At 40.4% G+C, this 22296-nt stretch overlaps 1 protein-coding gene across 1 annotated transcript in view; it reads right to left on the bottom strand.

The window, feature by feature from the left end:
* p3h2 (prolyl 3-hydroxylase 2) overlaps window positions 1–22295 on the bottom strand; it is a 66980-nt gene extending 44685 nt beyond the window's left edge. Inside the window, exon 1 of the mRNA XM_074669103.1 lies at window positions 21689–22295. Within this exon, the coding sequence (XP_074525204.1) occupies window positions 21689–22105 (417 nt within the window). The 5' untranslated portion in view covers window positions 22106–22295. The remainder of the gene's footprint in view (window positions 1–21688) is intronic.
* Window position 22296: the final 1 nt, after the last annotated feature.

Raw genomic sequence — 22296 nt, 5'->3', positions numbered from 1 at the left:
AGATGCTCTCTTGGTTATTGAACGCTCGCACTCTCAAAAGTCTCTTCAAAATCTTCCCAGCTATAAACACAAGGAGACGGAGACAAACAGTACTACTTTTCTTCTGCCAAACAACACAACACAGGCTTAGAGCATCTCCCCCTCCAAGAATCTTGAACATTCAGAGTCTGGCTGCTCTGACGCTCACTGTTCCTCTTTAAAACTTATTTTCAGGGCTGTGACACTGACAGGAAACAATGCTAGCAGCCACCAAAACAGTAAACAGGGAAGCCTCTGGAAGACAGTGGCTGTTAAACCCCTGTACAAATGAAGCATACTGTTTGTTGAAAAGACTTTATCTGTAGGTGAGAGGCTGTACGTCTTCTTGAAGTTCCAGGCCTGGACTTTGCCCTGTTAAAACTACTGTGAGGAAGTGGTTTGGCAAAGGGGGGAACACAGGAGGTCTGGAATTAGACATCTGTTCATTAAAAGAAGTCTGCTTCTCTTCTGCAGAGAAATCCTGGTTGAGGCTGGCAGACTGTGGTCAACAGAGCCCCCGCTAACATCTGACTTTGTTTCACAAACACCTTGATCCTCACTCTCTGCAACAGGCGAAGTGAGAAGTACCAATTGGGTTGTGTGGGACTGCCAGTGAGCAGACTGTTCTATCTTTAGGTGAGGAGTGAAGGTTAAAACAAAGCTAAGGATTACAGCCTTGAACCTAGACAAAAAAGCACAATCCAACACTGTAATTCAACCAGTATAAACAATGTCGGTTTACATGTTGCTTTCATATAAAGTCATAAATTAATTGAAAATTAAAGTGTTGTGTAAGTAGAGAAGTAACCACACTCCACAGTTATTGCTGCCTACAGCCCAAACACAGTATAAATCATGGATGTAGTGTCAGTGATGACACTCCTTGGTCTCTGAGGAGTTATGAAGCTAACTATGGGCGGCTGCCATGTTGGAAATGCTGACTTAGCCTAACTTTTGGTCAACCTAGAAACAGAAAAAGAGGTAGAGTTGTGGCAGGCCTTCAGACGCCTGGAAAGTAGCAACAACACGTCTGCCTGTCAGTGAAGTCAACCACACTTTATGCCCACTTATGTGAAACACATTTGCCTAAAATCTTCCAATGAATGAGTTATAAAGAAATATCCCCAGACTGCAACTCTAAGACAGTGTCACTTATAGAGCAACAGCCATCCAGAAAACAAAACACCTTTTGTTGTACCAAGCTGAAAAACTTTTTTTTTGTCTTTCCATTAACAACAGTTAACATACATGGGTGTTAATGAAGTTTTCATGGATTTTGGAGTTGGCCTCATGGGGACCCTCAAGTAATTCTCAAGACCAGAGGTAGTCGCTTGGTTTGGCCACATCAAAAGACAGTGCTCAGTTGTGTGTTTCTTCTGGAGGAATAGTTAAGACAGAAAAAAACAGTTGGACTTCATTCCCTAAGGATGAGCTGCCAGGCTTTCAAAAGGATTGTATCATCAGGTCAAGTTACAGATGAGACGTACCCTCTACACCTTGTGAGTAGGGGTGTAATGGTACACAAAAATCACGATTCGGTACATACCTTAGTTTTAGGGTCATGGTTCGGTACATTTTCAGTACAGTGTGGACCAATGCAAAACCATTTGCTTGTTTAGCACGTTTATTAAACCAAAAACTTGCCATTATATAGCGAGGGGGGAGGCTCTTCAAGCTCCGGTTGGTCGTTAGCAGCAGCCATGATGCACAACTCAGACACAAGCTCCTGTGGCTACAAAAGCTCTTTGATATTCATCTTCTGATTGGCTCATCATGAGACGTCACGTCCACATGATATGCACATGATCGCAAAGCACGAATCACAGACCACTTTCCTCATTAATATAAAAATGCCTTCTCTGCTCAGCCAATCATAGACGAGTACTGACGTGAATATTAAAGAGCCATGTGCAGTGGCTAACGTTAACCCCTACTTGTGAGTAATGTGCCATTAGGGTGACCTGAAACTGTAATGCCATAGATAAAAACAATAATGACAATAATGGGCTGAAACTTAGACTGTGCATTATTAATTCATAAACTCCAGACATCAGCTCTATTACTCTTTTGACATTTCCTTTCATAAAGTGATTATGTTCAGCTGTGCTAAGCAGCAGTAAATGAAGAGAGGAAAAATGTGTGATACCACACTTGAACATGATTCAAGCAATGAGTCAGGAGACCCAGGGACACAAATGTACTTATAAACTGGAGTTTTCCACACATGGGGGGAAGCAAACAAGGTGCAAACAGCTGCAAAGTTGGATGTTGGCAGTAAATTGTGCATGAAGAATCCCCTCAATCCCAGTAATGTCAGGAAAATAGCACCATGATTTAGACTTTATGTGTCACAGCATCTTGCATCATGACTAAACTCGGCATGAAAACATATTTAGGGTGTGACTCTGTAAGGAGTGCTTCAGTAAGTCTTTTTAGGGAGGGGAGGAAAAGCTCAAACTGACATGTTTGCCCGAGCAGCGGCCAGAGAGGCCAGAGTTCACCCCACCCTGCTGTGAAACAGCAGCCCCCCTGGACACAGTTGGCCCATATTTTTATCAGTCTCCTTCCTTCTACTTCACACTTACACGTCATGGTTATGTTCATGGCTCTCAGTGAGGAATCCCACGTGACACGAGGTCTTATTAATTCTGGAGATGATGAGTGCTTACAGACATTCGAATTTTATCACAGGAGTGTTTTCCTATACAAGCTGAAAAATAAGAGAAACCCCAGAGAGCAGGCCTGTGGTAGTGGGAGTTCACGTTGTCAGGTTTGTGCTGTAGATTGATTATCTCTATATACATATGACACAGTTAGCAAAGAATGGAGGAAGTTTAAAAACAGTTTGAATAAAAAATAAAGTTGACATTTAGGACTAATAAGGACAAGTTAGTGTCAAAGCAGTCAACAAGCAGGGAGGATCCTCGAGTGCAGCTGAGGCAGCATTTCACTTTCAGAAAAATAACTATTACTTTGGAGGTTACATCGGTTGGACAAAGGATCAGTCATTCTGGGTCATCCTCTGGAGACGAAGATGCCTTTTAACCGGCAGATATTTTAGTCTTGCCCAAAACATTTTCAACAACATACTAACTCTAACTCATTCAGTCAAGTCTTACCTTCACAGCTCTGTGACATTCATGTTGAAGGAAGAATGTTACGGGGCATTAATATTGAACTAGCAACATTGAAAGAGCTTCTGACAGTTACAATACTGATGAAGAGCAATGAGGCTCGATAAGGATGCTGGATGGGATGGACTTTGAGTGTCAGTTTGACCAGTGCTGTGAGGTGTGGATTTTTTTTTGAGGAAGCCAAGTGAGACAAGCATCTAATCTGTATGTTTTCTAGGGAGCAGGGTGCATAAAAAGAAGATATTGCAGCTTGTATATCGCTATTTCATGTAATGGAATGACCAATTAAGAGCGCCCAGAGACGCTTGTTTTACTTACATTGGCTTGTTATGTAACTGACACATGCCCTGTCACTCTCCCACCATCATTGTCCTCTTGAATTAGCTTAAATATCTTATTAATGTACTCAACTGGCCACTCAAATGCTCAACTGGCCACTTCATGCACACTGCTAATGTGCTAATCTCCCTGATTTCATTCAGTGGCTTGATGATGACGATACTGTGATTTGATTGGTTTGAGGCCAAAGATGGGGTGGCTTCCCTTGACAGAGTCTTGGCCAATCACAGGTGAGCAGTGTCATGACCGCAGCCTCATCTGATTGGTTAATCATTCTTGTTTTTTTCACCAAGGGACGCCAACTCCGCTTGGCCTCCTTGCAGAAAACAGTGTGCGATATCGTATTTTCACCATTTGCCACATCAAATTTGGGAGTGCGCTGTTTACACATCGTAAAATGCTCAATAAGTAGAGGAGATAAATAAAGAAGAGACGACAGTGACGGAACACAGAGTAATTATTCAAACTCTTAAGAGGAGTATTTTCATTGAATCACAGCTACAGTCTTAAAAAAGAGAGGAAGCATGGCTTCCCTTGGAGTTTGACAAGGTCTTTTTTTAATGTCTCAGTTCCAGATTAACTCTGCTTTTGTCCACTTTAGATATGCTCAAAACAGAGTCTTGTCCTTTCTGGACTACACTGAAAAGGAAGCCATATAGATTTACAGACTCTTGGACCAGAAACACTCCACCTTTCTATAAGGGTTCAGTGTATGATAACAAAAGGACTGGGGATGCACCAATGCCAATCGGTGGTATTGGGGTAACGGTGCCCCTCAAGGCTCGATCGGTATCAGTGGGAAGAGATCTATGGTGCCAATCCAGGCACACAGCACTGTGCCTTTTTTATTTATTTATTTTTTCTACCAGCGCTCTTCGCTACTTGACTTGAAATGTTGCCTCCGATGCAATGCTTTGTTTTTTGCTGTATTACCAGTCACAAGGGTAGAACTGTATGAAGAATTGTTTTGACGGTAAACATTCAAAATAGCTTAAATAGTTTAAATAGTTAAATAAATATTAACTTTAGTAATTCTATATACTCAGTTTTAGCCTTTTTGTTTTTCCCAAAACATTTTCCAGTCTTAGCCCATGTGGGTTATTATTTAACACTGGTATCGGTATCGTTGATACCAAAGCCCAGGTATCGGTATCAGTATGGGAACCAGAAAAGTTAGATCCGTGCATCCCCCAAAAAAGGACAACAGCTTGTTTTTCCCAACACACCACAGGATCAAAGCTCTGCTTTGTATCTACTATTTCTTTTTATATCATATTTAATGCAATATTCTACATTATGTTTTACATTGTAATTGAAGCCTGCTGTTACATTCTGTGTTTCATGATCAGAGATTCCCTTTGAGACACTTAGGTGACAACATACTGTTGAAAACAAGTCTGTATAAATGGTCACATTTCTTTTACCACTAAATCTGTCATCTGAAGCCCAAACAGTTCAAATTAACTTAACAGTGCTTTGATATTAATATGATGGTTAAGATGAAACAGATGGTTTTTGGATTTTTGACCCACTTTACCTCTTGAGCAACACAAAGCAGTTTTAAAAAACAAATGACTTTCCGAGTTAAAGCTGTCGTATTGATTTCCTCAACTCGGTCATCTCACAGGTGCTTAAGTTATAAAAAAATTACTTTCATGAATCTCTATTAAATTTAATGGTTATATTCTCTAACCGGAACAATCAGACATGGAAAAATAAACTACAGTCTTTAGAGTTTTTGATTAAGACACTTCCAGCACTACTCTATCACTTTTAATAATGGGGAAGAAAACAGCCAGTTTCTGAAGAGAGATTTTTCCACTGAGTCACAGCTCAGATAACAGGATGTCCCCTGAGAAGGAGAGGAAATCCCCAGCAGTCTGGAGGGGAAAAACTCCTCCAGACCTCCCAAAACAAAAAGCTGTCTGGAGATTTGGACCCAAAACACTGTTAAGACTTCAACCAGATGGCTATCAGTCAGGACGATGTTTCTGATAAACGAATCTAGACACTGCGAATGATGAGAAGAAGACCTTTGGAAATGCATCATCAGTGTTTCGTGTACAGTGGCAGCTCCAAAAACGTCACCCCCTCTCTAAATGGAGAGTGACTTCATTTCCTCCCTGTTCACAGCTGGCTCACCCAGAGCCCCTGAGAATGAACCCAGCCATATCTTCACTCCACTCGTCTTCCTGCCTCCGTTCACTCGGGACTCAGATGAGACACAGCATCCAACCGAGCGACTGCTGTTTCCATTAACTTCATTAGCCGCAGACCTCAATCCACGAACACAGCATTTCAATGACAGCTCCTTTTGTCTGGGTTTTATTGACAAACCAAGCCAGGAGTTACTGTGATCCCTACTCTGTGTCATAGTGAGGGAGAGTAATAGTTTAAAACAGCCAAAGAATGAAATAATCCCTATCGTTAAAGCTGACATTTATACCTACAACATCACATCATTGGAAAAAAAGACTCACATGATGCTTCTGATAGCCTGAGGATGCCACTGAACGCACAAACAGGCGACTAGAAAATATCATAATACCATGCTTTCAAAATAGGGGTAATTCCCACAACACATCTCTGAAATTACAAGGCAGGGGTGGGCAGATGTGTGTCAACTTTCCCTAAACAATCCACAAAGGTATGTATCTGAGTTTCAAAGCAGCTGATCATACCTGTAAGGCCTGCGGGATAAACAAAGATAGAGAACTTTTCTTTAACAACATGACAGCTGTGAGGGAACAAAGAGCAGACAGACGACAGACGACATGCTCACCATTTCCAAATCCCTTTCACGCCATGCAAACTTTGAGTTATTTCAGTGTAACTTTGGGGTTTTCCTCTTACAAAACAGAATAAGGCAAACTACTTAATGAACTCAGTGACAGGATGAAGTATGAACCCATGGCTTGTGTCTTTGTCTCCCCCCAGGTGAGGTGAAACAGGTTTAACCAAAGGTGACGATGATTTAGAGGACGAGGTTCAAACACTTCACTTTGACACTGCTGATCTACTGAAAGACCACTTCCCCAAGGAGACACTGACAGGCTTGTACTGATAGGTTCAAAAAGCTTTTTTATTCAGTCAAATGATAGCTCACTTTTGGTATAGTGTCACAGTTCACCCACTTAAACACCACTGGAAAACAGCCCAAAGAAATGGTGGAAAAATGTGTCAGATCAAAACCAATGGGTGATTTGAAAACAGCGAAGACGCACATCAAGTAGTATCTTGTGAATGGAACAGATACTAAAAGACCAAAAAGTTACGGATCATACAGTTTCTTAATGAACCCCAAAAAGGATGAGAATTGAGGAGAGAGAAGGAGGAAAAAAAAATTAAGACTGGAAGTAATTATGAAATGTTATCAAAATTCTAAATGTTTAATAAGTGGCTCAGCTGTCCTTACTGACAGGAGGTTGAACGCTAACAGACTGTTGGCTGCAATGCTCAAAGCCAGTGGCGGCTGCTGGTCAGTCAAGGAGGGGAAGCTCATTATTTTCCAACCAACATCATAAATTTGTTTATTTATTTAGACGTTAATTCTACCCTCCGTTCCTTTTCAAGTAAAAAAAAACCTGTGACCCTGTCGTACCAACCAGGTGGTTTTTTTTCAGGGATTTTACCAGTGTTCTCTCAACGCTCGTGGTTTTTAAGAAAGGTAAACTCACTTAGGATCGATAAAGCCTCCGGATCAGTCCAGAACAACTCAGGACAAGTTAAAGGGCTGAGACGCTGTGGGGATGAATGAGAAGGAGGTGGAGCCAGTTACCTGTGATAGGTAGCTGATTCTGATCAAAAGATGAAGGAATTCTAGCTCATATTTTGTCAATGAAATGTACACACAGCAGCACATGTCACCACTTTTTTGGGGACATTTTAGGGGAAGCTGAGCTTCCCTTGCAGTCTTAGAGCAATCACCACTGCTCAAGGCTCACTTCAACTCTGCCTCTTTACTTCATTATATCTCAACCAAAGTCAAGTTAGGATTTCTAATATGGCCATTGACCAGCACAGGCTTCAAAACTCCACCTTAGAAACAGATGGGTCATAGTCCGGAGATTATGTTCATGCATTGTACAGTCCACAAGTGGAGCCTAAGCAGCCTTTTCATCTAAGATGAGGCATGACTAGCACAGAGAGAAGGTACAACACCCTAAAAGTGTCTTTTTATTTGGTTCTTTGCTCTTGATGACACATTCATCGTCTTCAACAGGACCAAGAATCCAAAACATCTTGACCCAGTTTTGTGCCTTGTTAGTTTTAATGTTCACTTTGAATTACTCAGCTAAGCCATGCATAGTCATGAATAGTCTAAATAAAGAGCATTTTTCATCTGCAAATGTCACGCCTGTCAAACCATGATTACACCAAACACATCATTCACCCCACATTAAAACTCAGAGTGTTGTAGCACCGCTGACTCACATGAGCTCATCCTGTTCTGGCAGTGATAAGATGTCTGAGGTTATAATTCTTAGACTGGACGTGTACGTTGAGCTGCAGCCTCCTCCAGGCTGACGATGCACTAAAAACCTCTCTGCCTCACTAGCCATAAACCACAAGCAGGCCTTACAGGAGAGGCAAGCAGCTCATGGAAAAGATGAAACACGGAGGCCTCATTGTATGAATGACATGCCTGCACGTTGCTGAAAAACCACACGGAACACGGCGAGTAAGAGGACATGGAGGGCTGTGTTATTGTTGGATGTGATGGAGCCACTGCGAGCCTGCACAAGACTTAGAGAGAAGAGGGAGCAGAGAGGATAAAGAGTTGGCTAAAGAGAACATGATCGGTGAAGAAGTTAGGCATTTTTTGTACTACTGTTTTCACTGTGTGATTTATTGCTGCTAAGAGGTAAACCAATACATCAGTCTAGAGATTCTTCACTTCAGAGTTCTAATAAGCTGAGATGGTTTCCCTCTTAAACTGTATCGAACAAAGAATATTTGTTGACTTTCCAACATCCATATGATGTCATGTAAAGCTCTTCAATAGTCCAACTGCACAGAAAGTCTTACTCCTCAGACTACTCCCAATCTAAGTCCATATTACAGAGTCTTGTGGGCTATTAACTGCTCATGTCTGCAGGATGACACTGTCTCCAAAAGTCATCTTTCCCCTCAAACCATGTCCAGATTCCCCTTTGATGAAGTGATGCCACTAAGCCACAGAGCAGCTCTCTGTCATTGAATCTGTTTGTATCCCTGCTGCTGCTTAGAAACCAGCCCACAAGGTGAGCTCCTGGCTGGCTTTCATTAATAAGTCGCCTTTTCTGTGTGGACGCGGTAACAGAGGAGCAGCAGGCATGTTCCTCAGCACTTTTCCACAGCTGACATCTTAATGAGATGTGGTTCTGTTTGTGTGAGCAGCAGTTTAAGTAAAGAATTTACTTAATTACAACGCACAGTTTATGATACATTTCAGGCATGCCAACAAACCAAAAACATCTCACTCCAGCTAACGTGCCCTGTACATGTGAGATATTCTTAGTTCTAACACCTATAATTAACTCGGGCCTGGTGACTACCACGAACAGCTCTGTTCAGATATCTGAGTCTTACTTTACAAGAGTTTGGGGTTTGCTGGTAAAGCAGCATGAATGGAAACATGTCAGTCCTGTGGATTTCAAATACGTCAGCACTTAAAAGCTTTATCATAACCATTCCACAGTAAACAGCACACCTCAAAGGAGGAACCTAAACATGTTTCAGCTTAGTAACAGTGATGATGAGAGGAAGCTGTTTAGGTATTTATGGTTATTACAACAGTCTTGTTAGATTTATGAGCTCCGAGGGCTAATCAGCATTTGGAGAGGCAGCAGGGTTGCTGATATATTTGCTTTACAGATGTTCTCAGTGGGATGAAATAAAGCCACAAATCTGTCTGCAAACAAAAGAAGAACTGCCCCTTTCAGAAGAGAACTGTCTCTGTCTGCAGCACTAATTGGGAACACAATAACGCTGTAGTGAAGATTTCCAACTGGGAGACACAATTAACCATTTTCTGCTGGCAAATTCCTCTGGATGTGAATCTGTGCCTGTGAAATTACAGGTATTAAAACTCTTCACCTGAAGTCAAAATTACAAGTCAGATAGAAAAAATAAATATCTTCATTTTTTGTGGGCCAGAAATCATGTTCATATGTTTGTATGACAGCCATCCACTATTAGTCAGGTACAGCTTTTTGCAATAACGCTATTCTGCTCTATTACCAGGATGTAAACAAGTACAGACAGAAGGCATCTTGTATATTTTCAGTATCTAAAACTTGAATGAAGTTGTATGCAGTCTGTGTCTGGTTAAACCAGCATATAACTACTAAACCAAAGCAATGCCTATGCAAAACAGGCATGATTAACCTGCAAAAAGGAACAAAGGATGGTTTCACTTGCACTGCTAACAAAGGAAACCCTCAAAAATATTCCCATAGACTCTATGATCCCATGTTTGGCCATGTTGCATAGTTAATGTTCATTTTTGGTGGTTTTCTGCTTTCTCTCTTAGTCTTAGACTTGTGGGTAGTCAAGATCCAAATTTTCAGTTTGAATGTCTGGTATCTTTGTCATTTTGGAGATCACTGCTATTGGACCAAGTCTTATAGATACATACAGATATTGCTACAGGGTATGATAGGAAATGTACAAAACCCTAACTTGTAAATGTACATTAGCTGATGTTGATTCAATAACAGACAGACTGGTCACATGTCCAGGAATGGGCACCCTGCAGCCCCCTGCAACTCTGAACAGAGTAAGTGGTAAAGCTGGTAGATGTATGGAGAGTAATATAACAATACCTTGCTGAATAAACAAAATATTCATTTCTCAATGTAATGATGCAAATAAATTATAAAAAATGTAAGATTTTCTACATTTCAACAATTTGAAAGCAGCATTACTAACAGTACTTTGGCTACCATGAACATAACAAACTGCAGATGTTGGTTTTAGTCATTTTAGTCTAATATTGATATCTTACACTTTATCAATTCTAACCACTGTTGTAGTATTAATATTACAAGGCATTTATTCTGATTATCAAACACAGCCATGTTGAAAATTGAGTCAGTGTTATAATAATCCACTTTGTGTAAACAGTTGACTCCCTGTGATAAGCAGCTAAACCCGACACTTAGCAACAATAAATATACAACATTTCTATCCCTGCCTATCTAACAGTGTAAACATTACCTCACATGAACTGAGAGTGTGAAAGATTTCAGATGATAATAAACATGAAAGAGGTTGGGAACTGTGTAATTATTGACGGAGAGCAAACCACAAAACTCTGGTGAGAGTTGTTTTTTAAACATTATTTTAACTTTTCTATGAGAGATGGAAATAGATTTGAAAAACTAACTCCAGGGCTTCACAAACAACCACTTTGCAACTGATGGTAAAGAAAGCAGCTTCTAATGTGCACAAGCATTTCCCAAGTTAAGATTTATTCATCTTCTGAAATTGCAGTAGCAACCTGCTGTGCTTTTTTGTCCTTCGAACACATTCTCCACAGAAGTGATTTGATGGCAGGAGTTCAAACTCTTAATACAGAGCCGGTCAGGACACTGAAGGACAGCCTTGGCCTTCCAGGGGGCTCACATTCTGTAAATACCTCCGTGAAACTCCCTGAGTAACTCTGCGGCTAAATTAAGAAGCCTCTCTCCTTCATTTGAGGAGTCATGTAAGAATTTCCTCACCTGACAGAAATAAAAAGAGGTAATCCTGTTTCAATTGAAATTTTACAAATCAGCACAAAACAGAAACTCAGCATAGGAACAAAAAATGAATTAGGGACTAAATACAAGAATTAACTCAGGGTTGGCAACAAGGGATTACTTCTTTTTTTTTCTGTTTTTCTGCTTTTCTGTAAAATTTGTGCTTTTGGTAGTTTTCAAGAGTGCTTCAGGGACAAAACAATAACTGGTTGCAAATAAACCACACTGTTATACAAAGCAGACATGATCAGGGTGACAGTAGATTCCCTCCTCAAAAGTACAATCCAAGGCTCTCCTGCCCTGCTATAATGTGATAATATGATCACCCCAGCAGGAAGCAGTTTGATAAATACTTTAATTTTTTTCCCGCTGTGGATGCTTTCTCTCGAGCCAAAAAGTTTAAGTTTCCTCTTGAGGCTCCCCCACTGGGTGACATCATCCTGTGTTTCGTACTTTAACTCATATTGAGCTTCCAAATCTCAGTTTAATAACTCATTAGGAACCTGGCAAACAGAGATGAACATAAACACGAGCCTCAAGCAGAGCAAGTGTCAAAAAGATGTTGTAAAACATAAACTGAAGCTTGGACATGAGTTGAGGGATTCTGGATTGGTTTTATGAGATAATTATTTTGCACCATGTTGAATGTCTGAAGTTGTATAAGTTACTTTAAGATACTCGTGCAAATAAATCAGCTATCCTGCAAATGTTTCTCCCAACATCCATCTCTCTGCTTAACAAAAAATCTAATTAATTCTTAATTGAATTGATATATAATGCTTGTATATATATATATTTTTTTTAATGTTAGCCTACTTATTGTCACCAGTCACTGACCTATTATTATTCCACTTTTATCCATGGTTTTATTTTCTACTTCACATCTATTTTTTCTCTTTAACTTGTTTCTACATATTTTACTTATTATCTGCTTCTACTTGTTCTTAGCTGTTATTATCTGACTTTTACCCATGTTTTGTTCTTATCCTTGCGCAATAACTTCTGGCCATGCTTGCCGCTGACCTCTTGCTTATGTGACCGTTGTATGTGTCTAGTATTTTGTCACTTAAAATACTGCGTCCTAGGCCAGTAGTACTGCTGTCTAAGACAAATTTCCTGCAAAGGGACAATAAAATTGATCTATCTATCTAATGTTTTGATACATCATTACAGAAAAATTTCAAAGATATCTGCACACAAAATGCTTAAAATAGTATCACTAAACTTAAAAAAATAACTTTCATTAAGGATTATCAAGACAAAACAAGCCTGATTACGGAGAGGCCATAAAACCATGAATTGCTTTGATATGATACACGTTTTTTCAGTTTGGGGTTGGAATCATAGCATTTCAAAACGCATTAAAACCATGGTGTTCTTGAAACTGTGTCAGAAGTCGAGTTTGCAGCTAATGCTCATCTTCCACTTAGGTGACAAAATAAAAGCTTTAATTTGTCCTGTAAAAAAGAGTTAGCATAGAGCTTCATGACATTTAGGTGAAGGAACAAGTAACAACAAGCTGTTAGGTGTAGTGAAAAATGTCACTAAGTCAGATAATAACTCTCAGGAATTGGTGGAGATAAAAGACCTGATAAGAAATACGACATCACGTCTCCAACACACAGACACACACTCAAAAACACTGATGATGTTTCTTTGAACAGATGGGTGCTGACTCTTTGACCCATGATTAATTTGTTATGAACTCTTTCTTATGAAGCCAGAGCTCTGTCAAGGACTTTTGGTCCTCAGTAACTCTTTCAGTCCAAATTTATGGAACTTTTAATCAGTTCAGCTTATCGTAAAAGCAGCTTGTCGAGCCAGCGGAAGATGATATGAAACATTTTGCAGATGATACACTCCTGCTGCTCAGGAAAGTCCTAAATTAACAGGAGAGGTTATTTAAGGACGTCTGGCTCCTGACAATAAGAAACACATTCACACTCTCAGGATCTAACCATCAAATCAACTTCCATGGAGGATTTATTTTAGAAAGGGATGAATTATTTTCCTCAAAATAACTCTCAGCACAATCGAGGCAGCTTGGATAATAGTGTTAACAGTTTAGAGCCATATGGTGGTTATAAAGCTGTTCTGTGAGGTAACTGTTGTGGACTGAAGCTGATAAACTGCTCATCCAACCAATTCAGACAGAAGAATGAAAACTATGATCTCATTATCTTTTTACTGCAGCCACAAAGAAAGACGTGCAAGTGTCCAAAGATGACTCAAGTGCAACTTAAAAAGTTCTTTGGATTGTTTTCCTCACTTTCTCCCATTATTGTCACATAACTTTGATACAGTAGACGGGCTGGCCTGTGGCTCCATGGGCCTGATGCTGCTTAGCACTGTTATTAGCTGCAATTCACTGAGATCTGAACCAGATGTGGAGACACTGCAGGGTCAGTGTCGGCCAAGGGTCGGGTCAACATGAGATCATGAAAACTACTTTCTCTTGTCCTCTAAATAGGTGTAATACTACCTGTGTCCCTGCAGGGAATAGCCTCTCTGTGAGCAGAGGCTGAGATCTAACAGCAAAGATAAGCAGGTCACAGAGCGGCAGGGGATAATAGTTGGAAATCCTGGCGTTATGCACCGCTAAGATGAATTATTCTCTGGCTTGAGGGAGGGGGAAGCAGGGGGTGTGCAAATTGGATATAGGCCCCCTTCTCGATGCCAGCTGTCAAACTTAACTAGGTGATGTGCAGCATAGTGTGGATTCAGAGAGCTCTCATGTTCTCTCTTTCACAGTTAAAAATAAAGACATCTGCGCTGCACAGTTTACAACACGAGACAGGCAGAACAAATCCGAAAAACATTCAGGCCTGACATTGATTTAACACCTTCTGATTCAAATCATAGTCTTATACCCAACCAGGTCTCCCACGTGTAAACACCGCACCACAAGCACACATTTAGGACAGAGTCACAGGGGACCTTCTCCCTGCAGGCTGACGACAGCCGAGCAGGCCCGAATAAACAATCAACACTTCTGATGGAATTTTGCAGGAAACAGCTGTGGGGTCAAAAAGGCAAACAAACTGCCCTAAAATATGAAAGGTTTTCACTTCTGAGAAGAAGAGAAGGACAAGGCATTTGATGCTAATTACTTTTGGTTCAATAATCAATTTCCTTTCGTAAAAGCACAAGTTAATTTGACATAAATAAGCAGGTGAATATCACAATTTTTTTAACCCAGGGTGACATCTTCATTGAGCCTGTTTTGTCCAAAACATGATGTAGGACATACTTCAGGCTCATGACTTCACATGCAATATTTTTAATCTATATTTATGTACTGAATGCACAAACTGCTTCAGGAACAAGGGAGAACAACCCTGTACTATACATTTGCGAGAGTATTCTTAGGATTAAAAAGAATGTATTAAAACAGTGGTATTAGATCTTCTCCACCTTCCACTGTTTGACATATTTGCCTCTGTAAACCCCTCACCCTCTGCTTGGTTTCCCCCCTACAGCCCTCAGCTCTCTACTGTGAGAAATTATCCCCTGCAGACAGAAGCAACCTGAGATGTTAGCACAATTTATAGCTCAAGGTTTTGCAAAACAAGCAGCAGGGTGGACATAGGATACTGAAGAAAACCCGAGGAACATTTTCCTCTTTGTGTGGATGAAAAAAGTCGTATTGAATTGGAGCCAACTGTTCTGTCTGAGCCAAATCTGTGTTTGTTTCAGGACACTGAGACATTCAGAATTAATCCTGACCTGGCTGCTGGCGTCATATGAACAAACATTTTGGTCAAGACAAAATTAACATTGTACACTGGCCCTTTACACCTCTGCTGTTTTAACTGGGGGTTTACAGTAAACAACACACCCATAGGGGCATGAATAAGCAAACAACAACAAATCTAAAATGACCTTTTTTTACTATAGATGTTCTGTTTGTAAATCTATTAACTGTGCTAAGCAGACTTCTGGGAAAGTCAGCAAGGGGCAAATTAATGCAAACACACTTCTGCTCAGTGTGTGCTGAATGAGTGCTGCATTTCACTGGGAAACATTTTTACGTTGTAATGGATAACAAAAACTGACCTGTTTTGCTCGTCTGCTGTATGGAAGATAATATCACACAAATAACTGTTTCTACGCTTTCACCCCTGCAGCAGCCAACGCACAGTTCAAGTCAGTACTAGTGAGGCTAAACAGATGCCTGGCAAACGATGTTTTTTTTCCATCCCAGTCCTGATTTCTACACTCAGACACTTGGGAGTCTTTGGCCAGACTGATAATCACCATCTCAAAGAAATACACACACAGAATTTATAGACACACACACAGTAAATGTAGAGAAGCTACAACTTTCCTTGCTGCCAATCCTGACATCTACATGCACACATATATATAAACACTGCGTTCCAGCTGGTTGGATTGGGGACCACCATTTGTCATAACACTGTGAACTTCCATAAATTGAGCATACACTGCAGTCACTGATTTATATCTAATTTAATCCACTGATAAAGTTTTGGAGGTTAAATAAAAAGCATCCTGTTTTCCTTCAGCTCCTGTCTCTGCTGCAACAAACGACCTCAGAGCCGACACCGACTCCCCTCCACAACCTGATGCTGTGTCATCCCAGCTTTAAAAGATCTACTGCAGTGTTCCCTGAGAGCAACCATTACCAGCCTCCTCCTTCACCTCTCCTACAGTTAAACTGTTAATCAGAACAAGAACAATATCAGTGTGTTGCGCCACAGCGTGCCCCTACATTCCTGTGGTTCGTTATCCTCTCAAATCCATTCGTGCAGAAGTTTTTTTGGCACAAGACAAATACCATAATGTCTGGCTGCGTGGATGAGGTTGAGTACTGACAGGTAACTCTCTTTACCAAACTCTTTAAAACATGCAAGTCTTTAAAAATCTCAAAACTCCAACTTTAACAAAATTCTTATCAAATCATCATTGAACTGCTAGCTAGTTTCTGATTCTGGGTTTCATTTATCAACAATAACAAACTTTTAGATTAAAAACAAAATGTTGTTCTACAGGAAGTTGGGTCAGTGAAATCCTACTGTCAGTCCTAAATTTCAAAGAAAAACTTCCTCTTCTGAAATAACTTTTATATGCTTTTGATCCTAGTAAACTTCATATGAAGAAGGGCAGAAACATTTTCTACTGTGCTCCACTCCCTGTCACCCTCTGAGTCTCCCGGTGACTTTAAGGAAGACCGCAAATTACCTCATGGACACCTAAAACACACAAATCTGACCGTGGTGAACAACCTGTTTGCCTCTGAGCAAATGGCTCCACTACCTCTCCCTCTGACTAAACAAGACAGATCTGAGTATCCCTCTTTCTAAAACCCTTATCCTACTCACCTTCAGTAGCAGATGTTGATAACATCATCCCGCTAAGGAGCTGGAAGCAGACAGACCTCCCTCATGCTGAAGTCTAATTCTGTCCATTTCAAATGAACCAAAGCACTGGGATCATGGCCTGCTATTCACACTTTAACACAAATGACTTCTAATCACTACTGAGACAGCAAATTTCATCAAACCATGTGAACATCTATGACAAAAGGGACTTCATTTAAGCCTCTTGTGGCCTGCTGTTTTGTAATAGAATCACTGTGTTCACAGAGGAGTCATGAATAAGAAGAGAAAATTCCAGAGAGGCTCTCAACATCAGCAGGCTTCAGTGACTGTTCTGACCCACTGTCACCTTTTAATATCGTGGTGAGAGACGTAGAGAAGTTCTCATAACAGAAAGATGATGGGATGGTTATTGAGTTACATGTCTCAATTCCCAGGATGGATTAACTTGATAAAGTCGTGAGAGGGCTGCATCCCTCTTTATTTTACCAGTGAAATTAGATGAAACGCCTAACAGTTGCAAAACCCTGGACAGTATACATTTCCATACAGATTCAATTTTCAGGACAAAGTTTCTGTTTCTCAACTCTGTTCACTTATATTGATGGCTTTGAATGAAATGTACTTTTCAGAATACCTGGGATTATTTAGATTCTATATATGCTAAACTGTGTCATTATTTAGTTCAGGGGTAGCTAACCAGTCACAGACCAAGTGCCACAAAAACTACAGTGGTACTACAAAGAGCCACATCACACACGTGGTCTTACAAACGCACTTCCTCTCACACATAAGCAAAATGACATAAAATGAAAATTTTCAAAGCAAGATTGAGTGGGTTTGTAAGCGTCTTCAAATTTGCACTTGGAGCCGTGCCAAGGACAAATTTCTGTTTTTACTGCAGAAGAGACAAAGTTCTATCTATCTATCTATCTATCTATCTATCTATCTATCTATCTATCTATCTATCTATCTATCTATCTATCTATCTATCTATCTATCTATGACCGATTGAGAGGAGCACATGTACAGAAGAGAAACTGAAACTTAAGTATCATTCTCATCACCCAAGTATTGACCAATACTGATCCAAACATTGGCATCAATATATCAATATTTTAGATTGATTATCACCCACCACCCATAACAATATATTTATATATATTTTTTAATGAATGGATCGAAGAGCCACACACCGAAAGGCAAAGAGCCATATGCAGCTCGCAAGCTGAATTTGAAGAGTAGTTTCATATTGTCTTTGCAAAGTATAAAAGCTGGTGAATAGTTGTAAGTCCCATGTAAAAATACTTTTACACACTTATTTAAACATAATATGGATATCATTTCTTATTTATACCATATGTGTTCTGTCATTTGCAGCTAAAAACTTCACACTGCATCTTTCAAATAAAATATTTTTTCATGGGTATTTTGTAACTTTGGGTTTGTTATTATTCATATTAATAATTTGAGCTGTGCTGTTTGCAAATACTACTTGTAATAACACCAATAAACAATTCTTAACAGGATTTTAATCACATTTGTCAGAGTCCCTCATGAAATTAACACTGTTAACTTAAATATTCAATTTATTAAGTCGGAAAAATAAACACAAGGAATGAGATCTCCTTTCACAATCTCTTCTTGGATAGCAGCGCTGTAAGGCTAATCAGATTAAAGAGACAGTGGTTAGAGATATTATCTCCTCTCTCCTCTGGGGGCAGTCCAGGTTCTTTAATTGTACTGAGAGCTGTGGTGGTCTGAGGGCAGAGATCACCAGAGGCCACTCAGGTCCCACCCAATAGCAGCTACAGAAGTCTGCCTTCAATACCTGAGAAAAGGGTGGCGTGTCTCTCTTTTTTTAGCAAAGCAAACAAACCACAACAGGAAAATAAAATATTTGCCTGACTGTGTGATGGGCGAGCTGGGGACATGTGCAGCAGCCTGATGGAGGAGAACAGTTGGTGACTGTGGAGCCCAAAGGCAGCTTTATGCCAGAGGCTGTCAGGAGGAGGGTGTGTGACGCTGGAATGTTAAATACTGCAGGAATGTTATTTATTTTCACAAACACCACCAAGTACCCCCATGCTAACACACATGTGAGGGTGTCTACACGTACACACAGACGATTCAGGTACTAAAGTGCACATCTACGCACTGACTGCTCTGATCTGCCCAACCAATCGGAACAGTCCAGCTCTGCCTCTCTTTACCTGTGGCTGGGTCAAGATCACAGCTCTCAGCCTTGATGTGCTGCCATGTACTCACTTCATTAAGACGTCAACACACCGGCAGACACACAACAGGTCAGAGGAGGCTGGAAAAAAATTGGAAACATCCACGAGTATGTGTGTAGTAGGTGAAAAACACCTTGTGCTGTTGCACTTTTTCCTCTAAATAGATGTTCAAGAAACCTTTTCATATAATATTAACATTATTTGTACAGCTGGGCAAGGATCTGAGTGTAAGGCAGCGTCTTTACTCACGTCTAGACAGGCGCATGCACTTTTATGAGAGGATCACATTAGCTTTGAGATGTTCTCTGCTGATTCAGAGAAAAATGGGGAAACCAGACAGTGACGGAGCAGAGTAACTTCCCTCTACTTCTGAGCAGCGGAGGCTGTGTGTCATCACCCAGGTATTTGGATCTGATCCGCAGTCAGTCGCGGTGGAAGTAGACTGAGTCTCAGGTTCATGTGAGGAGATGGTTCCAGCTTCCCTACTGAGCTCCAACCGGGTTAAAATGTCACTTCTTATTTACATTGAGGTAATAATTTGAATCAGATTATCCCACAGCTTGACCAAGCTCTTACCCAACACTAACATTTGCTCTCTGCTGCGTGATAGATACGCTTCCAGGCAGTGAAACAACAAGTATCCACCCCCTTGAAATGTCCTGAAGTTGACCCTGAGAGGATCATTGTATCACTGTTAGCATTCGCACATCATTGTGTGTCTGAATGTTGAATGATGCTTTTGTAAAGCTTGAGTTCCAGTCTTTTCTTTCAACTGGAAGTCCAAATAAGAGGGGGATAAATAAAAGTCTGGGAGGCATTGTTTTCCACACAAAAGATGCTGGAAAACCTGAAATGAGAGGATTAAATGAATTTATGTATTAGAGGGAAGTTTCCAACTCCTGTGAATGTGGAGCTTTGAATAAAACTGTCCCTTCAAATGTTATTGCTCATACAAAACTGATGGCAGACAAAATAAAACTTGATTAGTCCTTGGGAACAAATAGAGCAGTCTAAATAAGCACTTTGTTCCCAGATCCCCTGCTTTATCTAACTCTTCCCACGCTTAGTACAAAATATCGTTCCAGCCAAAAGATGAACCTCATGGGAAATGTGCCGAAATTTGTGTAACTGTGGAGTGAGTAAAAAAGGTCTGATGTGAAAAGAAAAAGTGGCGAAAAGGAGTGTCGCAATGAGGCACAAGCACACAGAGTCAATTATCTGCCAGCATTTTAAGCAGATGTTGAGTAAACACACTTTATGGATGTGGGATGGAGGAGGACAGAGAAAAAGTAAAAGTTAGAGCTGCCCAAGTGGAAAAACCCACAGACATTTCTTCTAAAATAAAGCTGCACTCAGGGGAGCCATAAAAGACAAAGTGTGGTTGTAAACAAAGAACTGAGGCAAGTGCACAGACATCTTCAGAGCTGACCTGCTGTGTTTGAGCTGCAGAGCCTTGATCTACCTGTACCTAAATCCAATATCAACACACAGTCAAAGACACGCTGTTTGATGTGTGTGAAACATGCACAAAGCAACACGCAGTGTAGTTACATCACACTGCTGCCATCACCTGTCTTTAAACTGGAGGTAAACATGACTATGTACTACTATTTGTAAATCTAATTTGAATGTATGTCTCAGGGTATAAGCTAAAATCCTGAGGTTGATTTCCTACCTTTTTAAGACTTTTCAAAAACCTTTAAAAAAGTTTTAAGACTTTATCGCAACTTTTAGTTGGTGTTGGCATCCACTTTTTAACAGTTGTATTTTCCTTTTTTACAGAAATGATGTAAGCTAAGGAGAAATAAAGTTTGAAAGAACAAATGAAACTAAAGGCAGGTTTATCGACACTCCCCCAACAAGAAACAGCAGTTATTCGAGGCCAACTTGCTGAAGAAAATGAGAAATTATTTAATCATTTTTAAAATTTAAGACGTGCCGGAGATTGTGTGATTTGCTTTAATTTTGTATCTAATTTCTCTTTATGAAACTAGAAATGACGTTAATTTATAGCTGGTGTTTATACCTCCCACAATCCTTATTGTTGTATTTTATTGTAACTAGAGTCTTTATGTATTTTTTTGATTTTATTCTTTTTTATTTTTGTATTTTTCTACTGACTCCATTGATTTCTGCTGTTAACACAACAATTTTCCAGTTTGGGATCAATAAAGTAACTCTATTCTTTTCTATTCTATTCTATTTTAGAGCTTTATCGGCTGAATGTTTAACATCCCAATCAGGGGACAGTTGCAAGGAGGAAAATAAATATTCATGGATATTTTTTGGGTCAAAGCTTAAAACTTAATACCTCATAAAACCCCAGTTAAGACTTTTTAATACTTTTTAAGGCCCTTAATTTTCCCAAAATTGATTTATCAACTTTTAATACTTTTTAAGACCTCACAGACACCCTGATGTCTGCTTTACCAGGACACATCTTTCCAAAAAAAAAAAAAAAAAAGAAAATGTTACAGCTGCCCATGACAAACACTGGTTACATGTTATTTTAAGAGGTTTACCTCGAAGTAACAGAAAGTTGGTTCAATACAACTCCAGCAGAGTTAATCACATTTTGAGCTTGATTGTGCTGCTTTTGCAACAAAATCTACCTGTACCTGTTAATATGGTACAGAAGTCAGGTATGAAGTGTACATAGCCATGTTACTGTGACTCAAAAAAGTCTCTTGTTTTCTTCTACAGAACAGAGAAACACAGAATCCCTGGAGTAACAAGTTTCTGTATGTAAATCCTGTCATCCTCTGACTTCTTCCTTATCACTGTGCATCATGTTGCTGAGCTGCAGTATGCAACAGGTAAACTGAGTAGCACCATATCTCATTCACAGCCCCCTCCTCAAACGAAGAACCCAGGTCCCTGTTCTCATACACCCTTACCTTTTGATAAGCCAGCTGGAGGTAGTTGTAGGGGATCCTCCGGTGGAAGTCCTGCACAACATCCTCACTGATTTTATGTAAGGACTGCGGTCCGAGTTTCTCCTCGATGCATGTGTTCATACACGCTGCTCTCCGGAGGACCACATCGAAGAAGCGCAGGTCCGTGAACGTCTCACTAAACGGATGCTGGTCCAGGCACCTCAGCCGGCACCGGACTCTGGTGCGCCGGACCTCAGTGTAGCTGCTGATTGCTCCCTCCATGTAGCGCACCACGTTTTCATAGTCGCTGTTGTAAAACGCCTGCACCGCATTGTTGTAAAGAAGGTCGTAAGGCTCCAGGAAAGCTGTGGAGGATGAAAGCGCCACCGTTAACAGGACTACTGAGAAGATAGCAGCCGGGGGCAAGTTTCCATCCATCCTCTGCTTCGGTTCAGACGGTGAGGGGCGACAGGCGGAGAGCAGTCACAGCGTCTGTCAGTCACAACAGCAGGCTTAGACTCGCGTTTGAGTCCATTTAAAACTCCTCACAGATAAACTCAGGACGGACCAGGGCCAGGGCGGAAATAATGTTGCTTCAGTCGGGGACACACATTTTGTTGTGACCCCTC

This window comes from Halichoeres trimaculatus, unplaced genomic scaffold (genome assembly GCF_033239565.1).
Source record: "Halichoeres trimaculatus isolate MK-OKI-2021-1 unplaced genomic scaffold, fHalTri1.1 fHalTri1_scaffold_4, whole genome shotgun sequence".
Taxonomy (NCBI): Eukaryota; Metazoa; Chordata; class Actinopteri; order Labriformes; family Labridae; genus Halichoeres; species Halichoeres trimaculatus.
The sequence above is the reverse complement of the archived record's forward strand: the minus strand, read 5'-3'. Positions and strand labels throughout refer to the sequence as shown.